Raw genomic sequence first — 23,256 nt, forward strand, 5'->3', positions numbered from 1 at the left:
CAAAGTGCTGGTTTTGACCTATAAAGTCCTATGTGGCTTGGGTCCAGGTTAGTTGAAGTAGTGTTACATGTTAATGTCTTTGCATTGTTTTTAATTAGCATTGTTTTATATCTATTGTGTGCAACCGTGAGTCTCTATATCAGGAGAAAGATGGGATAAAAATAAAGTAACTACATAAACAAATATCTGTTAGTGACTCATGCTTTTCGAACCTTTGGGATATAGGAGTTGTAGAGGCTCTGTTGCTGCAAACTCTGTCATCCATCTACTTCCTGGAATGTCGAGATGCTGAGAAGAGAGTTATACTTCTACTCTTCCTGACAGATAAGTATGAGGACAAATTTCCTAAGCAAGTAGTCTTCACAGAGGACAAAGAAAGCATGCCAACTGTGTGTGGACTGTCACACATGCTGATCTCTTGTATCTTGTTTCTGTCACTTCCATAGCCTTTGGCAAGCCGTGGATATCTCACAGAATGTCCATTTGAATAAAGAAATAGCTTTCCAGTACACCATATGTGTAGGATAACAAATACCTTTAGCATTATGCAAAAGTCTCTGTTATGGCCTGTATGCTTCCATTTTCATTTATTCAAAAGTTAGAGGCTGCGCTCACACTTTGGCATTGAAAAACTTAGCCAGAATCCACAATCACTGTGTATGATACATAACTCTAAATATATAGTGGGCTCTTGTTATCCAAACTAGTTCCTTCAAGGATCCTTCAAGATTATCAAGATCCATGGATATACAATGACATTATTAAGGGCCGGGCTTTAGAACACCAGCTGCAGTAAATTGTGCCATTCAAAAGGTTGACAGTTCAAAGCCTGGATCGGGGTGAACTCCTGCTCTTTAGCCCAGCTTCTGCCTACCTAGCAGTTTTGAAAACAGCAATGTGTGTGGATAAATAGGTACCGCTTAAGCAGGGAGGTATTTAAGACACCCATATGGAAATGCCAGAAAAATGTTAGTGATTAAATCAAGGAGGAAGTTTACAAACAAAGCTCTTTGACAGGGAGATAGAGTGCCAGCCCCCCCTGGTGGCCGGAACTGAGCACAGCCTCCAAGGTGCCGAAGATGGGAAAAGCCTATATATCACTCTGTCTATATAGAATTATCTGTCTTGTCAGTGTATAAACGGCATTGAATGTTTGCTGTATATGTGTTCTGTGATCCACTCTGAATCCCCTTCATTCTGGCCAATGTTAATCTTTTCCCTCCCTTCAGGCAATGCAGACGAAACATACCTGGTGAAATAAAAAAGACACTCTGGAGGATTTCATTCTTGGTGATCTCTAAAATCTCCTTAGTAATGTTGATTACTCTCCCAACCACTGGAGGAACACGACGGAAATCTAGAATCCTGGAGGCAAGAAAGGGAAGCAAGGTAAGTAAGGAATGGAAGAAATCTAGTCAATTTGCAATGCAACTGAAATAAAGTATTGGAAATTACAAAACCTATTGGAAATAACTGCACCATAACCTTATTGAAAAGGTAAAAATGATGCCAACATCTGTTTGGCAAATGTGAATCTCCATGAACATGTGGAGACCTCTTTTTGAAAACCACTAGTCAAGAAAAGCATGACCTTGTTAGAAGTCAACCCTTTGAACAAGTAATATTCACAAGCATTAATGTAATAGTGCACAGGTAACTCAGCTGTTAAACTGAAGAACCATGTCTTTAAACTGCCATGGATAAAGACATGCCACTTCAAAAACATACTGGATTAGCAGAGGATGGTTATTTCATTGAAATTGAAGTTGCCCAAAAATATAAACACTCCCTTGAAACCTCTTAGTTAAAATATGCACTCAAAGATAGAAACAGAGATAGATAAAAACCAGAGAAGGAATTAATTTCCTCTGCTTGCTTTTCCCCGCTTCTGGTCACTGACCTCGGCTCAAGCCAGAGAAGCCAGTTATAAACCAGAGAAGGAAGGAATTTCTTGGCCTTCGCTCAAGCCAGAGAAGCCAGTTTTAAAGCCAGAGAAGCCAGTTTTAAACCAGAGAAGGAATGAATTTCCTGGCCTCGGCTCAAGCTAGAGAAGCCGGTTTTAAAGCCAGAGAAGCCAGATTTAAACCGGAGAAGGAAGGAATTTCCTGGCCTTCGCTCAAGCCAGAGAAGCCAGTTTTAAACCAGAGAAGGAAGGAATTTCCTTCGCTTGCTTTTCCCCGCTTCTGGTCCCTGGCCTTGGCTCAAGCCAGAGAAGCCAGTTTTAAACCAGAGAAGGAATGAATTTCCCCTGCTTGTTTTTCCCCACCTCTGGGGTAAAACAACTACTTTCAAAGTAAAGACCTCCCAATGAAACTGAAGATAACACTTTCAAACCATTAATGAAAAGATTCGGAAGTCTCAGAAGTTTTGAAAAGTTTTGAAAAATTTTTCTGTGAAAATCGGAATTGACTTTAGAATCGAACCACCAGTGCCCCCTACATCCAAAACAAGCTTTGAGCCATTTTGTTTTTGGATCGACCAAGCTTAGTGCTTATCCTTCACACCACATCATTGCACTTAGTGACACTGTTTCCTTAGCCACAGATACTTTTGAATAAGGTCAGCTGGGAAGAACCAAAGAGTAGAATGGCCAATTTTGTAAATGAAGGCTGGCATGCATTGTAGTGAAATGTGCGTAGGATTAAATGTTCTGCCAAGTACTTTATGTAGGAGGATTGCAGTAAAATGAAAATATGGCATGTAATTATCTGGAGGTTGATCAACAGGAAGACTGTGCCTATTTGGCTTCCACTATCAGGTAGAAAATATCAGTTGCTTCCTTACAAGACATGGAGCTGTTCTCGGTACCAAGAACAGCTGCTGTCAGTAATCATAGTTTCAAAATAATGTGGAGTGTGAGGCCAAAATACTCACAGTTATGCAAGGATTTCAGGATGAATAGGGCATGGACTTCCTGGTACACAGAAATGTTGATAAATGATTCACAGGTTCAGAGTGCACCTTTCCACATTCTGAAATCCAGTGGTTAGGCCCCAACTATGGAACACATGCTGAATCAATTACATAAAGAATGACTTCTCATCCAGCAATTAACTCAATGTCTGTACTTCTAGTTGGGACAAGAAACTGGATTTTGGTTTGTGGTTTGTTTTTGTTTTAACTTTTTGCAACTGTGGTTTTCTTTGTATCTCGACCATGGAGATTTGCATACAAAAGGCACCATGTGCAACCCCGGGTATCTTTAACAATGGACCCTTTCACACTAGAATCATAGAATCATAGAGTTGGAAGAGACCTCGTGGCCCATTCAGTCCAACCCCCTGCCAAGAAGCAGGAAAATCACATTCAAAGCACCCCCAACAGATGGCCATCTGGCCTCTGCTTAAAAGCAACCAAAGAATGAGCCACAACCACACTCCAGGGCAGAGAGTTCCACTGCTGAACGGCTCTCACAGTCAGGAAGTTCTTCCTAATGTTCAGATGGAATCTCCTTTCCTGTAGTTTGAAGCCATTGTTCCGCGTCCTAGTCTCCAGGGCAGCTTGTTCCCTCCTCCCTATGACTTCCCCTCACATATTTATACATGGGTCTCATCATGTCTCCTCTCAGTTTTCTCTTCTTCAGGCTAAACATGGCCAGCTCTTTAAGCCACTCCTCATAGGGCTTGCTCTCCAGATCCTTGATCATTTTAGTCGCCTTCCTCTGGACACATTCCAGCTTGTCAACATCTCCCTTCAATTGTGGTGCCCAGAATTTGACACAGTATTCCAGATGTGGTCTGACCAAGGCAGAATAGAGACGTAGCATGACTTCCCTGGATCTAGACACTAGTAGGACTCTATTTCTGTTCAGCCTGCAACAGCTTGGAAGATCCTTTGAAGTAAGAGCTATTTGTACTATCTAGGGTGATTCCTATCACAAGAACAGCAAAGGGTGCTTTGGGGCTTGATGTTGTTTTGTCAGCAAAACAAAACATTATTGGTTAGTGAGTCATAAACCACCAGGCAGAATGACTAATATGGGCACAAATGCCTCTTAAAATGTCCCCAAGATAGCTGGAACTGGAGTTTAGATTGTTGCTTGCTAAACATAAAAGCAAACAAACAGCAAATCATCTTGGGTCCTGCAACACACCAAGGCAAACACATAGTCCCCCAACCACACACTGAGGTTTGTTAAAGGTTCAGCAGGAAAGAAAGTGGTTGACTGGGGCCCCATCTACACTACCATGTACAATCCAGATTATCTGTTTTAATATGGCATTGTAGGCTCATATAATCCAGGTCAAAGCAGATAATCTGGATTTATATGGCAGTGTAGATGGGGCCTGAGTGCATGCTAAGATGCTACATGCATAGCTGGAATACCTGGCCTGATTAAGCTTCTGAGGCCCCTTCTACACTACCGTACAAAATCCAGATTATCTGCTTTGAACTGGATTATATGGCACTGTAGACGCATATAATCCAGTTCAAAGTACTTAATGTGTATTATCTGATTTGATAATCTGGATTATATGGCAGTGTAGAAGGAGTGTAGGAGTGGATTATATGGCAGTGTAGAAGACTGCCAGATTAAATTTTCCTTGGAACAAAAAAGAGGAAAAGAATTAGAGAGATTTATTGTAGAGTTGGCTGTTTGATACCTGATATGTGCAATATGATTTATGGCTTTGTGATGATCTATGGAACAAGGAATCAATCTTACAAAATCATGCAGCAGCTACAAATCTGGTTCCTTTTAGGGATGATTAATTACAACTCCTGGAGCACCCAGTGGCACAGTGGGTTGAACCGTTGAGCTGCTGAACTTGCTGACCAAAAGGTCAGCAGTTCAAATTTGGGGAGTGGGGTGAACTCCCATTGCTAGCCCCAGCTTCTGCCAACCTAGCAGTTTGAAAACATGCAAATGTGAGTAGGTCAATTGGTACCACTTTGGTGGGAAGGTAACAGCATTCCATGGAGTCATACTGGCCACATGACCTTGGAGGCATCCACAGATAGGCTTTTCGGCTTAGAAACAGAGATGAGCACTACCTCCCAGAATCAGACACGTCTAGACTTAATGTCAAAGGAAAACCTTTATATTTAATTACAACTCCCATATTTCCTAATGACTAAGCCTGCTAAGGATAATGGGAGTTGTATCTACCTCTCTAAGACACCAGCTTGGAGACCTCCAACACTCACTGTTAAAGCATGCTCTGATGATTCATTGAATGGGGAAAAAGGGATTGAAAAGAATTCTTATGATGATAGCATTGAGGATTCAGGGAAAAAATGCAGTAAACTTTTGGTTAGTTCCAGCCAGAGTAGTCTTAGTAAATCAATTGTTGAATGCTGAGTCAAATCCAACCGATTCAAAGGTCTACCCCAATTTTCCACTTGGCCATGGAAATCTGCTGGGTGACCTTGGATGAGTAACACATCAGTTTCAGAAAACCCTGTGATAGGGTTACCATGTCAGAAAAAGCCTGAAGACACACAACAATCGCAACCACACCTAGCTAGGATTAACAGCACAGTTTAGGGCAGTATTGCTACATTTCTTTTATCCTACTCTTTAGTACAGTCCCAGATTTAAACCATCTAACTGTACAGTTTTGTATAAAAGAGGCTGGCATTTAAAATTGATAATTTGGATTATATGTCAGAGTAGAAGGAGCCTCCAAAGCACAGGTGCATATAAACTCTAATATGGCAGGTAATATATGGTTCTCATGGCCCATAGTCTGCGAAGGGTGGGAGCACCACCCTTCACTCTCCTAAAGCAGCAGTTCCCAATCTCTTTTTGACTAGGGACCACTTTGACCAGGGACCACTCTCCAACATTAGTACCAAAAGGGTTATGAATCAGTTTTTGGTCAACTTTAGATTTGGTTTGGGGTGCTGATTTGGAAAATTGCATTGGATAGACCACATCAGCTCTAGTTTCTGATACAGAATATATGCCATGGTCAGTGACAGGAAAAGAGTGGCAGGAGGCACCAAAGGAGCAGAAATAAAAAATAAAATAAAATAAAATAAAATAAAATAAAGAGGCAACACACTGAGGGCAAGGCTCGGCAACCAGATTTCCATCTTCATGGCCCACTAGTGGTCCACAGCCCACAGGTTAAGAACCACTGCTTTAAAGACATCCAAGTTGAGAGCTGATTAAAACCACAATCTGGAGTCCCTTCTTGCAACAGTCCTATAAGCAATTATCCTTTCTGACAATTCCAGCTGGATCTACACTGCTCTATATCCCAGGATCTGATCCTAGATTATCTTCTTATCCTAGATTATCTGGCAATATGGACTCCTATAATCCAGTTCAAACAGATAATCTGGACCAGGCGTACGGCAAGGCTGCATACTCTCACCCAACCTTTTTAACTTGTATGCAGAACACATCATGCGATGTGCGGGGCTTGAGGAATGCAAAGCTGGGGTGAAAATTGCTGGAAGAAACATTAACAACCTCAGATATGCAGATGACACCACTCTGATGGCCGAAAGTGAGGAGGAGCTGAGGAGCCTTCTAATCAAGGTGAAAGAAGACAGCGCAAAAGCTGGGTTGCAGCTAAACATCAGAAAAACCAAGATTATGGCAACAAGAATGATTGACAACTGGGAAATAGAGGGAGAAAATGTGGAGGCCGTGACAAACTTTGTATTTCTAGGTGCAAAGATTACTGCAGATGCAGACTGTGGCCAGGAAGACGCTTACTTCTTGGGAGGAGAGCAATGTCCAATCTCGATAAAATAGTAAAGAGTAGAGATACCACACTGGCAACAAAGATCCGCATAGTCAAAGTCATGGTATTCCCTGTAGTAACCTACGGATGTGAGAGCTGGACCTTAGGGAAGGCTGAGCGAAGGAAGATTGATGCTTTTGAACTCTGTGGTGTTGGAGGAAAGTTCTGAGAGTGCCTTGGACCGTGAGAAGGTCCAACCAGTCCATCCTCCAGGAAATAAAGCCCGACTGCTCATTGGAGGGAAGGATACTAGAGACAAAGTTGAAGTACTTTGGCCACATCATGAGTAGACAGCAAAGCCTAGAGAAGACAATTATGCTGGCGAAAGTGGAAGGCAAAAGGAAGAGGAGCTGACCAAGGACAAGATGGATGGATGGCATCCTTGAAGTGACTGGACTGACCTTGAAGGAGCTGGGGTGGTGATGGCCGACAAGGAGCTCTGGCGTGGGCTGGTCCATGAGGTCACAAAGAGTTGGAGATGACTGAACGAATGAACAACAACAAAGATCTATTCTCCAGCCTTCATGAAACTTTAGCCACTTTATTTTCTTCTTCTCCCCATCTGAAGCTGCATTGTGTTTTGTTCCCAGCTATGCAGTGGAAGAAAGAGGTCAGAAAACTGTTATGTGTGGAATTACCTGTCAAGGTGGAAGGCAGCAATTTCTGCATTGTGTCTTTGAAAGTCAACAAAATAGAAAAAATCTTCTGGAGTCTCCTCATCACGTTTCTGTCTGAAAGAAAAGAAGGGGTTATGAACCCTAGCAGTTGACATCATTTCAGCTTGAAGAAAAGTGCTTCACAATAGGCACCGGAGGTATATTTTATTCATTTCACCCCTTTCAGCTCATTCCAATGGTTGGGTTAAAATAATTGTGGAAACAGCCTTTCACACCACAGTTTGCTTTCAAAGAGAAGATTGCAGTGTTGGGGGAGGTGTTTCCAAGCAGGGACTCGGGGAAGGGATGGGTTGCAAAACCTCAATCTGCGGGGTACTCTGTATGGCCCCCCTCTACACTGCCATATAATGTAGATTATAAGCAGAGACGCCACATTATCTGCTGTCAACTGGATTATATGTGTCTACCCTGCCATATAATCCAGTTCTAAGTGTAAAATTTGGATTTTATATGTCAGTGTAAATGGGGCCTAAAAAGGGAAAAATTATCTGCACAGTAAAAAAAAAAGAAAATGACAGAGTATGGGGAACAATACTGCTCCCGGATCCTATAGAGTCCTATCCCTTCACTCCATTTTGCTTGGATAGGCCACCAGAGCGTAAAGGTTGAGGAGACACCTAGAAATTCTGAAACAGAGGATAGACTCCCCCCCAAAAGTGTCAAGAAAGTATTATGGGGCATTTGAGGTCAAAACATTTTAGAATTCCCCGCCACTCCCCCCTGATTTTGCCAAAAGTAAGGAAGAGGCACGGGAAACTTTTGGGAGGCCTCAGAAATATTCTTGGGGTACATGCATCCCACAGACTACATTAAAGGGAGAATTCAACTCCATTTAACATGCCCGTGTGGGTTCCAAACTAATATCTGGACAGCAGCAGAAATGAAATAAAATTAAAGCCTTCAATTTATCTTTCAATTTATACAGTTCCGGCTAAGTTTATGTGTCCAAACATATCTACCTCTATGTCCTGCCTCAGAGTCTAAGATCATCCAGGGAGGCCCTGCTCTCAATCCTGCCCTCGTCGTAAACCCGCATGACAGATACGAGAGACAGGGCCTTCCTGTGGAACACGCTCCCCAGCGAAATTAGGTCAACTACATCCCTCCTTTCCTTTGGCATGAAGCTCAAAACATGGTTTTGGGACCAGGCATTTGGGTAGCAGGCTGACAACAATCACAATGTCTTTGGGAACGGACTATGGCGTTTCACTGGCTGCCAATAAGTTGCTGAGCCAAATTCAAGGTGCAGGTTATGACCTATAAAGCCCTAAATGGTTCGGGCCCCGCCTATCTTTGCGATTACATCTCCCTCTATGAACTGGCGCGGACTTTAAGATCTTTCAGAGAGGCCCTCCTCTTGCTCCCACCACCGTCATAGGCACGGTTGGTGGGGACGAGAGAGAGGGCCTTCTCGGTGCTGGCCCCCCACCCCTAGAATGCCCTTCCTAGAGAAATAACAGGCCCCATCCCTCCCCTCCTTTCGTAAGAGCTTGAAGACCTGGTGGTTTAAACAAGCCTTTGAGAATGACTAGTTCTAGCTCAGCCCCAGATACTGTTGAATATGGCCATATCTTTTTCTACCACTTATCCAGGTTATTTCCTCCTATCAGGCCCCGGAAATGAACAGCCATAGACTATACCTATTATTGTTGTTGCTTGCTATAGCATTCTACCTAATTTCCCGGACCCTCTAAAAACTGCACTAGCCTTGGCCCGGCCATTTTAAATTGTCTTGAACAAGCAGAATTATTTTAAATATATATGTGCTATTGCGATTTTTTATGCTTATATTACTTTGTTAATTTTATGTTTATGTTGTTTACTCTGTATGTATTGATGTTACTTGGAAACCGCTCTAAGTCCCCTCGGGGAGATAGAGCGGTATATAAATAAAGTTTCATTGTTGTTGTTGTTATTGTTGTATGGACAGGTTTTGGACTGGGTCATTGGTTACTGAATCGGATTTAGATATGGCTATTTAGTGGATAATATTGTTTTAAATGGATTTTAACCTAATGTTTTTGCCTATTATGTAGTTGTCGTGTTTTACTGTGTTTTGTTTGTCTGGGCATCGAATTGTTGCCGGCTGGAAGGCACCCTGAGTCCCCCTTTGGATATTGAGAAGGGCGGGGTACAAATGTTTGAAATAAATAAATAAATAAATTTCAACTTAGGGGTTTTTTTTGTCGTGTCAGGAGCAACTTGAGAAACTGCAAGTCGCTTCTGGTGTGAGAGAATTGGCCATCTGCAAGGACGTTGCCCAGGGGACGCCCGGATGATTTGATGTTTTTTTTATCATCCTTGTGGGAGGCTTCTCTCATGTCCCCACATGAGGAGCTGGAGCTGATAGAGGGAGCTCATCCGCCTCTCCCCGGATTCGAACCTGCAACCTATCAGTCTTCAGTATTGCCAGCACAGGGGTTTAATGCACTGCAACTCCTCAACTTAGGGTGAAAGTTAGGGTGAAAACTCCAGATCAACTCCTATCATATCTGCTTTTGGCTGATAAAACAAACCACCACTCACAAAATTGCTTCTTGTGCAAATGATGACAACTCCAGTTTGGTTTTATTTTCTTGGCTTATTTCATAGAAGGATCTGGGACAGCATGGAGTTGCGGTAGTCCAATGGACAACCACATTGGAAACCATTAATCAAAACCCTGTTGAGCCATGGCCTTAGGAAAGTCACACACTCTCAGCCTCAAAGGAAGGTAAAGACAAGCTCTCTCTGAACAAATCTTGCCAAGAAACCCACATGACTGGTTAATCATACATCAGAAAGGACTTGACACCACAGAACGGTCACAAATTGCTCAGAGTAGAGTTACCAAACATTTTCCCCATCACCTTCATCATTAATTCATGTTTCCAAGTGGAGCAAGCTTACCTCATAGGTTTGAACATGGCTTTCCCAAAGTCTTGGAAGCGAAGAACAAGTTTCAAATGTACACCACTGGGCTTGACAACTAAGAAAGAAAAGAATAATTGATGCTTCTATTCAATGTTTTACTAAATATAATCTTTTTAGTGGTACTGATTTTAATAGGCCAGCCTGGCTGGTAACATTTGGAGCATTTGTATATAGCAGTGGTTTTCATCCTCTGGGTCCCCAGATGTTTTGGCCTTCAATTCCCAGAACTCCTAACAGCTGGTAAGCTGGCTGGGATTTCTGGGAGTTGTAGGTCAAAACACCTGGGGACCCACAGGTTGAAAACCATTGGTCTATAGGCTGGTTTGCCAAAATGAAAACGTGGTGTCTCCCCCTTTGTGTAGAAAAGAAAATTTCAGTAGGTATTGGTCATTTTTTCATTGCATGACAAGTAATACCTGCTGAAATGTATTCTTATAGACAAAAACGGAGGGCATGGGAGCCCTCTCCAGTTGCCAATCATGCAATCTTAAGTGAGACTTATCACTAGGGGCCCTTCCACACAACCCTATATCAAGGCAGAAATTCCCACAATATCAGCTTTATTTAATATGGGATTTTCTGTATTGATATTCTGGGATATAGGACTCTGTGGAAGGGCCCTTAGAGATAGGGATTTTTGCTACTCATAGGCTAGAAGACCACACAACAATTAAAATGTGTAAGCACTGTAGTTATACTACAGCACAGTGATTGCTAGTCCATTCCCACAAATTCCCCACTTACTGGAAAGCAGACACTGGGAACAACTGAGATCTGGTCCTCTATCTAAGCAAGCTGGATGCAATTTCCATCCACCTCCTTGGTGTGAATGGAGGTGTGACATGGAAAAGCAGAATCATTGTCAGAATTTTGCCTTGCACTACGGATTCTTTGCACAGGGAAAGTGCATGGGACCATCAACCATCTCTTTCCTGATAAACAGAAAAAGAGCCCCCTTCTAAACTAATAATAAATAATAAAACTTTATTTATACCCCACCACCATCTCCCCAAGGGACTCGGAGCGGCTTACATGAGGCCAAGCCCGACAACATATCAACAAAACAAAAAACTATAAGCAAAAAACAATACCATTAATATAACTCACATATAAACAATAACACGCAAGGATTTAAAAACCTATGGCTGGGCCAAATGTAATAGTTTAAAATTTAAAAAATAAATGCTGGGCAAAATTTTAAAAAGAAATTGCCATATAATCCAGATTATCAAATTGGATAATCCACACTTTCTGCTTTGAACTGGATAATATGAGTCTACACTGCCACATAACCCAGTTCAAAGCAGATAATCTGGATTTTATATGGTAAAGTAGAAGGGGCCCTACACTGCCATATAAAATACAGATTATCTGCTTTGAACTGGATTATATGGCATTGTAGACTCATATTACCCAGTTCAAAGCAGATAATGTAGATTATCTGTGTTGATCTGGGTTATATATGGCAGAGTAGAAGGGGACAGAGTAGTATAATAATCACTGCTGTTATTAAAATGTATTTTACTCTTTGCAGTACAAAGGATTCCCGTGTTGCATTAATCAAGTAAGATGATGGAAACAGAACACCGTCTACCTACTTTGTGTGCAGTCACAGACGCCTAGCAATGCTTTCTCATCCTGGCTGTAATCTGAAGCAAAAAAGAAAAAGGATTGAAATTCAGATTCACTGAACAGAGAAGATTTCTTGAAAACAAGGTGTAGGCACACATAGCACTATTATGACAGTAGATGCTGGACCAAGTGGCTCCGTATCAGGGAAGTAGTGAATCTACCCAAGGGTTTAGTCTGAAACCCTTTAACAACAACAACAACAACAACGACAACAACTGTATTTATTATCCACCTCTCCTTGTGGCTCGAGGTGGGTTACAACATCACTAAAAGCATATAATCATCTAAAACATTTTATAAAATACACATATTAAAACAGGATAAAACGGAATTGTGGCACAGCTGGCTGAGTGTCAGCTGCATTAAGATCACTCTGACCAAAAAGGTCATGAGTTCGAAGCCAGCCCGGGTTGGAGTGGGTTTCCAACCATTGTGTGTAGCCTGTTGTCGACCTTTGCAACCCAAAAGACAGTTGCATCTGCCAAGTAGGAAAATAAGGTACCACCTTAAAGTGTGGGGAGGCTAAATTAACTGATTTATGAGGCCATAAAGAAGACTCCAGCAAAGCATTCCAGCGGGGAAGCATGCGGGAATGCGGAAGTTCTTCATCAGCGTCGCAGATGGACAATGAAAGCGACAGCTCCCCGACGGCCAGAAAAGTTAAATAGCCTCTGTGGATGTCTGTATATGTTTGTATGTCAAAAATTGGCATTGAATGTTTGCCATATATGTGTACACTGTAATCCGCCCTGAGTCCCCTGTGGGGTGAGAAGGGTGGAATATAAAAGCTGTAAATAAATAAATAAATAAATAAATAAATAAGTCTATAAAATACATATTAAAATACACAGAACAAAGAATAAACACAAGGCATAAGTTTTAATTTCCTGACTAAAACTGGCTTTAATCAACTGGACATATTTTGAACATAAGATTCAGAAGGTTGGATCTCTCCTTTAAAGTTCAGACTAAAACCCAGAGTGGATTCACTGCCCTTCATAATCAAGGAACCCATATGTTGCCTCTACTATGCATTGCTAAGCAGCCTGGCTTTCATCCCACAAGCTGCCCTCGAAGGGCCCTTCCACACTGCCCTTTATCCCAGATTCTGATCCCAGATTATCTGCTTTAAACTGGAGTCTCCACTGCCAGATAACCTGGGATAAACAGATAGTCTGGGATCAGATCCTGGGATATAGCAGAAGTGTGGAAGGGCCCTATAGCTTGAGTCTGGAAGGGTAATAGGTCTATCACAAATGCTGCAATAAGGTTATTCTGTATATGCTCCAGAATCAGATGAGACCTAGGGCTCTTTCATATTATAGAATTATAGCAGTGTGATCCCACTTTAACTTTTCCCAGGCTGCTTCTTATGGAAACCTGAAATGTGTATTTTGATCAGAGATGTCCCTGGGTGAGGATATTTATGGTACGTCCCTCAACTGTCAGAATTTCACAGGAAGTTGCTATTAGCAGTTAAAGTGGACTCATAGTAATATAATGGTATTGAAGCCGATAGAAGCTTTAGAAGGGTCTTCCCCAGGAGGAGGGACTCTAGGACCGCACCAAAGAGGGTCCGCTACTTTGGCGAGCCAGAGAAGACTGATTTCAGCAGTTTTATTAAGATTAAAATTCAAAATAAAGCTCTCCAAAGTTGAAGAAAAGGCACCAAGGTGGTTTTATTAGCGATTCAGCTGAAAAGGATGCGATGTAGCAATAATTCGCCTACAAAGCATACCAGTACAGAGATCCGAGGCATTTTTATAGGAGTTTCCAGGTTTGAAAGTTCAAAATTCCCGCCCCTCGCCCTCCGCCCGGCTCGCTGGTGACTGGCTGACGCAATTCCAGCTGGGAGGAGGCGCGGCCGCCCGCCCTGCGCCAGAGCCAATCGCAGAACCCCTCCGCTGCATGGGAGCCAATGGGAGAACTCCCCGCGCCTCAGTGCCTCAGTATAATGTGAATGGGGCCTAAATATTTTCGGGTTGCTTGTATTTGTAGAAGAAATACTCTAATACTGAGCTACGACAATAGCAGCAACGTTCTTGATGGGATTACCAGGTATTATTTGCCAGTATGGGGACACATATGGAATGAGAACAAGTGAACATCTGGTTTTACACAAAGACATTGGTGTGATCAGGATAGAGTAATTGCTCTATAATTTCTCTTATCCTTGTTTGTATTTTGTAAAGTTTTGATTTTATGCTTTTTTTAAAAAAATGTGGATTATGACCTGGTTATTAAACAGGGATGTTTACATTATTAGAACGATTTAATTAAATGAGCATGCTTCATTAAAAAACCCAAAACCTTTAAGGGGTGGATTCGGTGTCACATTAATTAAGAAGGAATTGCAGGAACTGCCTCACCAGAGGCGAAAGACTTTCTTCAGCAAGCAATGACCTTTTCATTCTGCAGAGTTTTGATTAGCAATTGTTTCCTTTGGGAATATTTTAATGGGTGTTGGTAGATTGGTTGCTCTTTAAATGTTTTCAAAACTTTTAGAAAATGGATGCTTTTTTAAAAATGAGGGTAGGTGAGAGAGGCGTCCGGGCTGGACATGGAGATTTGTCACCCCTTATGAGTGACCTACTGCAAGAGGAAATCCCTTGTACCATGATTTTTATTTTGTGTCAAAAGCATTGCATAATAAATAAGTTTTAAACTGATAAAGTAAAGGGATCACAAGAAACTAAATAGTTTTAGACCAAAAACGAGCAACAGCGACTGCATTGTCTGTAGCTTTAAACAGTTCTTCCTCTGTGCATGAGGCAGGTGCTGAGTTGTTTGTTCAGCTCCACAGTTGCACAAGGTAGAAGATTCTTTCAGGCAATGCCACTTTGCCAGGTTGTCTTTTGATCTGTCAACTCCACTTCTGAATCTGTTCAGGGACTTCTAAGTTGCCCATTCTTGGTTTGGCCCTGGAGGAAGACCCTCATAAGGGGCTATCCATTTGGGATTGCCACAGGGATATTCTTGCTATTGCTGGAGGAACATTTAGAGGAGTGGTGATTCTTGTCAGAATAGTGTTAGTAGCCCGCAGAAAATCTCAGCCCCTTTTTACTCTCAGTATGATAAAAATTCAAAAAATACATGAGTCTGTTGCTTTAAGTAGAAACAAAAATATAGTTCTATTCACTGTAGATCAAGAACACAAAGCAAAGCAGGAGAATTGTTGTCACCAGTATACAACAAACAATATCTCTGGTGAGTCTTCTTTACACGATGATATGCAAACACATAGCAAAATAATACAGTCTGTCTCCTTAGTTATCACTAGAATGTCATCTTGCCATAAACAAGAAGTTTCCTTGGCACTCCAAAGAGCTTCAGTCTTCAGTTTCAGGACGCTGCATAACCACTCCCAGCAACAGCCAAAGGTTTCTCCAGCTTAAACGAACCATCAAGCAAAGCCAAATGAAAAGTTCAAAGCTTGCCTTGTTATATGCTGAAGCAGATAATACACTCATTTAACTTGTGGCAGCTTTAACAGAAAAGGTTCTGATCCTTCCTGTTACTTAGAAAAGCCTGTTGTAAACCTCTAGTAGCAGCAGTTCTCATAAAGCTTTTCCTTGATTTCAGTCTCCTGTAAGGAGACTGATAGCCATACAGTGGGTGGGTTTTACAGTGTTCAGCATTATTTCTCTCGCAATAGGCAGCACCTTCCTGTCGCACATCGGGGCGGCGGGGGGGGGGGGGGGGGGCAATGGCAGCTACTTATAGATGTAGGTTTAAGACATTCTGTGATTATTCTACATATCTCATTCAGTGCTATATTCACCTGCTTTGCGTGGGTAGATTTTTGCCAGACAGGGTAGGCATACTCAGCAGTTGAGTAACACAAGGCCAGGGCTGATGTTCTTATTAATTTTGTGTCTGCACCCCATGCTCTATTAGTAAGTTTCCGCAGGATGTTATTAAATGCAACGACTTTGTGCTTGGTGTTTGCACAGTGTTTCCCGAATGTTAATGTTTGATCTAAGGTGACTCCGAGATATTTAGGGTGGGAACAGTGTTCAAGCTCTTGGCCTTCCCAGGTAACCTTCAGTTTCCTGTTGGCTTCATGATTATGTAAATGGAAAGCACATACTTGTGTCTTGGCAGGGTTAAGCTTCAGGTGGTTATCTTTGTAGTAGCTGGAGAAATCAAGGCATTAGTAAGTTGGTTTTCAACTGTTTCAAAGCCTATTATTATTATTATTATTATTATTATTATTATTATTATTATTAAACTTTATTTGTACCCCGCTAGCATCTCCCGAAGGACTCGATGCGGCTTACAAAGGCCAAGGCCTCAACACACAATATAACAATACAAAACCTAAAGCAAATTAAAACAATTAAAGCAATATAAACAACAGGCAATAAACAATACACTAAGACACAATAAAACTGGGCCGGGCCAGAGTAATGGGTACAGGATTAAAAGTGCTGATGTGACAGGTGGTATATAAGGCATTATAGGGCAAGTGCAGTGTGCAGCGTGCAGCAATCTTAGTTCTAGTAAAGTGCTTATGGGACTTGGTATTGGAGATTTCCTAATCTGGGAAGGCACATCGGAACAGCCAGGTCTTCAAGTTCTTTCTGAAGACTGCCAATGTAGGGGCCTGTCTAAGATCTTTGGGGAAGGTGTTCCAGAGTCGGGGGGCCACCACAAAAAAGGCCCTGTCTCGTGTCCCCACCAAGCGCGCTTGCGACACAGGCATGATCATGAGCAGGGCCTCTCCAGATGACCGAAGTGAACGCGTGGGTTCGTAGATGGAGATGAGGTCACGCAGGTAAGATGGTCCCAAACCGTTCAGGTCTTTGTAGGTAAGCACCTGCACCTTAAATTGGGCTCGGAAAATAAACGGCAGCCAGTGGAGCTCCTTAAACAGGAAGGTTGACCTCTCTCTGTAAGGGGCCCCAGTTAACATCCTGGCTGCTGATCGTTGAACCAGTTGGAACTTCCGAGCTGTTTTCAGGGGCAGCCCCACGTAGAGCGCATTGCAGTAGTCCAATCTGGAGGTGACCAAGGCATGGATCACCCCGGCCAGATCAGCCTTCGCAAGGTACGGTTGCAGTTGGCGCACGAGTCTCAATTGTGCGAAAGCCCTCCCAGACACCGCCGACGCCTGAGCCTCAAGCGTAAGCGATGAATCCAAGAGGACTCCCAAACTGCGGACCTGTGGCTTCAGGGGGAGTGTAACCCCGTCCAGCACAGGTTGCCACCCTATACCCCGGTCAGGTTTACGATCGACCAGAAGGACCTCTGCTTTTTGCTTGTGTTGTTCGGGCAAGGTCATCAGTGTACGATATAAAGCTCCTTGTGAGTGGTGGTTGTGGCTGATGGTTAGTAAGATTGGTGCAAGGACGCTGCCTTGAGGTAGATGATTCCTTTGCCTCCTCCATCCACTTTTCTTGACCTGAAACTCCACATAGAAGCTTCAGTTTTCTAGGAGGGTCTGGATAGGTTTTGTAAAATCGCAGTCCTGGGTGATATGGTAGATTTTATGCACCTTGATCATCAACAAACTGCCTTTGGGCTGCCAAGAATTGCCTCCCTGTATTAAAATGAGCCCAGGGGTTCACTTTCAAAGGTCTGCAGCTCCACTCCTGGGAATTAAATTATCACTTCTGCGATGAATGATCATGGGTGGAGAAACTTACCATGAGAGAAGCTTACCTGAGAAAGGGTTATAGAGCCACAAAACCTATCGTTTTAATCAAGTGGAATTAAAATAACGGATTATGCTTAAAACAGGCTTTTGAGTACAATGATGTGACTAACACTTCTGGTGAATTCACTTCTTTGCATAAACAAAACATGTGAGTCAATTGACTGGGAGTTTTCAAAAGAGCTTTTGATAAAAAGTAGCAGAACTAGGGAATTTACATAGAGAGAACTGTAGAACAAGGAGACTTAAATCATAGAATTACAGAATTATTGGGTTGGAGGAGACCTCATGGGCCATCCAGTCCAACCCCCTGCCAAGAAACAGGGAAATCGCATTCAAAGCACCCCCAACAGATGGCCATCCAGCCTCTGCTTAAAAGCCTTCAAAGAAGGAACTTTCACCACACTCCAGGGCAGAGAGTTCCACTGCTGAACAGCTCTCACAGTTAGGAAGTTCTTCCTCATGTTCAGGTAGAATATCTTTTCCTGTAGTTTGATGCCATTGTTCCGTGTCCTAGTCTCTAGGGCAGCAGAAAACAGGCTTGCTCCGTCCTCCTTATGATTTCCCTTCACATATTTATACATAGCCTTCATCATGTTTCTTCTCAGCCTTCTCTTCTGCAGGCTATTCATGCCCAAGCTCTTAAACCCGCTCCTTGAAGGCTTGCTTTATAAAAACATTTTACAAAAGACAAGAATAATAAGAAAAACACATTTTAAGAAGTGTGAAAACACGTTTTGTTGACCTCTGAACTGTAACAACGACAAATGTGGCTGCTGCAGCTGGAGTATCCATATGAAAATTGAATTAAGTGTATGAATGATAAAGATCAAAATATCAGAAGAAAATGTGGGATGTTTGGAAGAGGATTCAGAATGTCCAGATGTTCACGCAATTTGGGAAGAAACCTATAATGAGGTGAAATACCCTTGATTGCTTTTTCATCGAAAATAATATATTAAGTGTGGATTTGATAACTTATAAGTTTAGTTAAGATAAAGAAGTTTGTGAATAGTATTGATTTCAGAGAAAATAGAAATAGTAAAATGTATAACCATTGTTAGAAAATTGGAAGAATAGAATTTTGTTCTTCTGTATATTGTTTTCCCTCATTTATTCTTTATGTTTTTATATTTTCTGCTTTTTATATATTGGAAAAAATTGTAAGAAAATAATTTAAAATATGGGGAATATGTGTGTGTGAGAGAAAGGGTTTCTTTAAAAAAACATTTAGTGGGAAACTTGTTAAAATCATACAGTTATTAGGAAAATGCCCCTTATAGATGAATGATACAGTCATCCTTTTACATTCTGTAAGTAATTTATGCATATCACAATGCACAAAAAACAGGAGTAAGAGCCAGCATGGTACAGTGATTTGAATCAGATTATGACTCTGGCAAAAAAAGGTTCAAATCCCTACTCAGTCATGGAAATCTACTGAGTGATGAGCAAGTCACACTTTCTCAACTTTAGTGGAAGGAAAGGCAAAAAGCTCTCAACAAATTCTGCAAAGAAAATCTATGATAGAAACACCTTGAGGTTGCCATACGTGAAGTGTACCAAAAACTTGAAGGCACACTTGTCAACACAAATTCAGGAAAGACAGTAAAACAGTGTAGCTATTTTCACGTCTGCGGAAGCGGCTCACAGAAAACGGTCCATACCTGGCAAGCTTCAGGGACAGGACAGATGGTATGTAGATGATTCTGGGAGGAATTTTGCATTGTGTGTCTTATGTTTGGGTTTGTGATGATTGCCATTTGTGTGGGTGGGCTTCTACGTGAATATGCCAGCAGGGAAGACCATATGGTTTCAAGATGGCCCTGGCACAGCACAGCAGGGGGAACCAACCAAACCACATTTCTTTGCAAATACATGTCCAAATTAATACAATTTCTGTTATAATACTGAGGAAGTTTTCAACCATATTGGTTCTTTTATCTAATGTCCTTGTCTCATGTTCACTCTGTCATGATTGAACAGCTAGACAACACCATTCACAGCCCTTTTGTCTTATATTTTTTGTATTGTCCTCTAGCTTTTGTCTTCCATATCTCAGGCTGGATAAACATGGCCAAAAATGCTGTTCAAGCTTCATTAGAGAATAATAATAATAATAATAATAATAATAATAATAATAATAATAATGACTCTGGCACAAGCCAGTCAAGGTGGTCCCAGTGGTGATCAGCACACTGGGTGCAGTGCCTAAAGACATTGGCCTGCACTTAAACAGAACTGGCACTGACAAAATTACCATTTGCCAGCTGCAAAAGGCCACCTTAATGGGATCTGCACGCATGATTCGCCGATACATCACACAGTCCTAGACACTTGGGAAGTGTCCAACGTGTGATCCAATTCAACACTAATAAGATGTGGACTCATCTTATTGTGTTTCAAATAATAATATTAAAAATAATAATTTCCGTCCTATCTCCCTGAGGGGACTCATGGCATATTCCAGCATACACAAACACAAAGGTCAACATTAAATGCCTTGAAACAATGAAACACAGATAACGGTAAAGGCTTTGCCTTTCGGCTCTGAGGGGTGGTGCTCATCTCAATTTCTAAGCTGAAGAGCTGGCATTGTCCGTAGACATCTCCCAGATCATGTGGCCAGCATGGTTGCATGGAGCGCTGTTAACCTTCCTGCGGAGATTGTACCTATTGATCTACTCACATTTGCATGTTTTCGAACCGCTAGGTTGGCATAAGCTGGGGCTAACAGCGGGAACTCACCTCATCCTGTGGATTCAAACCACCAAACTTCCAGTCAGCAAGTTCAGCAGCTCAGCAGTTTAACTCATTGCGCATTTATACAGGTCTACACAGGCCATATAATATAGTTCGAACTGCATTATTTGCCAGTGTAGATCCAGACTCACAGTTTGTTTTTGGTTGTTTGTAATAAAATGAAATTACAATATCTGCAACATGTTGATACTTTTATGGAAAAAGCCATGGAGATGCGCACAGTATCTATGAAGGAATTTCAGGAGATCTTTGACACAGCAAGATCAGTGGTGAAGTCTATGGGTTGAGAAGTTAGGATTCCTTGCATCTATTCAAGGCAGACTTATAAATGCAACTTGCAGGCAACTTCACCAACACCAATGGACTATTATAGGCTAAATGTGTACATTCCGTTTCTGGACTTTTTCTGCATCCAGCGTCAAGAAAAGTTTACAAGGCACAGGGAAGGACTTGAGGAACTGCAAGTGTTCCTCCCTATTGATTGTGGCCATTTTAAATCCAACTTGAACAAGTGGACAGATCTTTAGAATGAATGCCTTCAAGATACAGACACACTGATGGAAGAATTTGATCTGTGGTGTGGACAATGGAAAAAAGATTGCACCTGCAGAAAACCCATCAAATGCACTGGAAGCATATCTTGCTTGTGACAGACAATTTTTTCCAAATGTGAAAATGCAACATTTCCAGTGTCAACAGCTACAAATGAAAGATGGTTTTCAACTCTTAAACATTGAAAAACATACACAAAAAGCAAAATGGGGCAAGAAAGACTGACTGGACTTGCACTCTTTGAGTGTCAACTGAAGTTTATCAATGGAGCCTGATTTGTGTCAAAGTGCATTGACACAGTTTTCAAGTGTTTCCAACAGATGTTGCGGTATTCTTTTGTAACCATACATTACCAATTAAGGGCCATTTTCAGTTCTTTTTTAAGATTTGAAGCTTTGTAACTAAGATAGAAATTTGATTTAATTAAGCCTATATAAAATATAGAATGAATCATATAATTTAAATTGTTTTGTGTTAAAGATCTGCTCTTCATGATTTGCTAAAAATGTCCCCCCCTCCCCCAGTTTTTTTTCCTGGCTACAGTTTCATACAAATGTGGTACGTTTAATAGATTAAAATATAAATATAAATACTGAAGCACAATAGGAGTGAGGGAGCGGAAGGGGAAATAGGGTAAAAACATACAATGCACAGGTCTATCGGCAAATTATAGATTCAAGGAATATGATTACTGGATACACCGTTAACTTTTGGGACCAGTCATCCCCTGATGGATTTTGTATGATGCTGCACAAAACTTTTCAACATTGTAGGTTGTAGCTGAATTAGTATCTACAAGTAGCAGGGAGGTATAAAATTGTCCTGAACGGCCTGAGTGCTTGTATATCAAAGGTAAGATAAGCCTGGCACAGATATCCCTGTAGAACATGCCTGAATATTAGATTCTAATGTTGGCAGGCAAAGAACTATTGAGACTTTAGAGGTGTACCTTTCTAGAATTAAACATGGCTGCTTTGTAATTTCATTTATGCCCTGCTCTTCACCCAATATGGGACGCAAAGTGGTATAAAATACATAGTGAAAAATATCCAACTCAATTTATTGCTTCCCAGCCAGTCAGAACTAAAAAGGGATTTGTTATTAGTTATATGCTAACTAGCCTTTCTCAAGATTCAACAGTTAAAATATACTCACACAACACACTTTTTCTTGCTATGCCCAACACTTAATCTTATTAAAACCTTCCTGGAGGGCTCAGGTAGAACAGATTTGTGAGAGACAGCATGTTATAGTGCTTTAAGTGCTGGATTCTCCGCTCGGTCATAGATAACAATGGGTGAGTCACAGACTTTCAGATCATTAAGAACCATGATAAAGAAAGGAGACTTTATCATGGTTTTTGGAGACCTGAACATCTGCGATAAGTCTGCCATAAGTCAGAAACAACTTGAAGCCACACAACAACAATAACAACAACAACAACATGAGGGAAGGGAGGCAAATGCTTCCTACAAGTTCCACTGATGGAATCAGCTTCACAGCTGGAATGATTTCATTTGGTTTCATTCATAATTATTTTACAATCAGTTTCTCTTCCTATTCCTTATTATTTTTCCTCTAATTTTTGTAATAAAAATAGTTCTGGGATAGAAACTGGGAAAAAAGAATTATACAAAACTTTTAACTAACCCACGCCCCCCAAACAAGAACAGAAACTGCCACTGTGGAAATTAGGCATGGATATTTTTCAGGAACAATTAATCGACTATCCATCACCTGACTTGCACACCTTCAACTTGTTCTGTTCTTACAGTTCAAGAACACAGCTCGCTGGCTGTAAGGATATTTAAGAAAGTGAATTTACCAGCACTGACGGTGTTCAAAAGTTTTACGTCCTCCAGAAGTTGGTCAATAGCTGGGCTGTCCCGTGGATACAGGGCCTGGCGATTAATGCCGAGGTGGAACTGGAGCCAACTTGCCTCCTGTCTGAGTTGAATCATGGAGTCCAAGGTGAGGTTGCGCTCCTCTCGATACACCTTGTGTCTCCTGAAATACACACACCCACACGCCCATGAAAGACCATATTTACAGAAAACATCAAAAATGAAGTTCTTCTCCTATCAATCAGCTCAAGAAAAGTTCATACACTCAATTTAAGTGGCAACCATGATAAGAAAACTAACTGTCTCATCACTGGTCTTGATTTGTAGATTACTCTTGAAATAAGGTGCAAAGCCCTACTGAAGCCACACAATAACTAAAGTACCATGATTGTATGGGGAAACAGTAGAGCAGGATCATTCAAATCAAAAATGTATTCTGATTCAGTAACTGATCCGAGTTTTATCAAAAGCTAGGAGGACTAAACTGAAGCCATTATACTTTGGTCATATCACAAGAAGCG

At 41.5% G+C, this 23,256-nt stretch overlaps 1 protein-coding gene across 1 annotated transcript in view; it reads right to left on the minus strand.

Moving 5' to 3' along the window:
* FAM20A (FAM20A golgi associated secretory pathway pseudokinase) overlaps positions 1 to 23,256 on the minus strand; it is an 85,940-nt gene that overhangs the window by 23,280 nt on the left and 39,404 nt on the right. The window contains exons 2-6 of the mRNA XM_060763038.2: positions 22,717 to 22,898; positions 11,887 to 11,937; positions 10,265 to 10,343; positions 7,337 to 7,429; positions 1,250 to 1,365 (exon numbers count right to left, since the gene is read on the minus strand). Of these exons, the coding sequence (XP_060619021.2) occupies positions 1,250 to 1,365; positions 7,337 to 7,429; positions 10,265 to 10,343; positions 11,887 to 11,937; positions 22,717 to 22,898 (521 nt within the window). The remainder of the gene's footprint in view (positions 1 to 1,249; positions 1,366 to 7,336; positions 7,430 to 10,264; positions 10,344 to 11,886; positions 11,938 to 22,716; positions 22,899 to 23,256) is intronic.

Source organism: Anolis sagrei, chromosome 2, assembly GCF_037176765.1.
Source record: "Anolis sagrei isolate rAnoSag1 chromosome 2, rAnoSag1.mat, whole genome shotgun sequence".
Lineage (NCBI taxonomy): Eukaryota > Metazoa > Chordata > Lepidosauria > Squamata > Dactyloidae > Anolis > Anolis sagrei.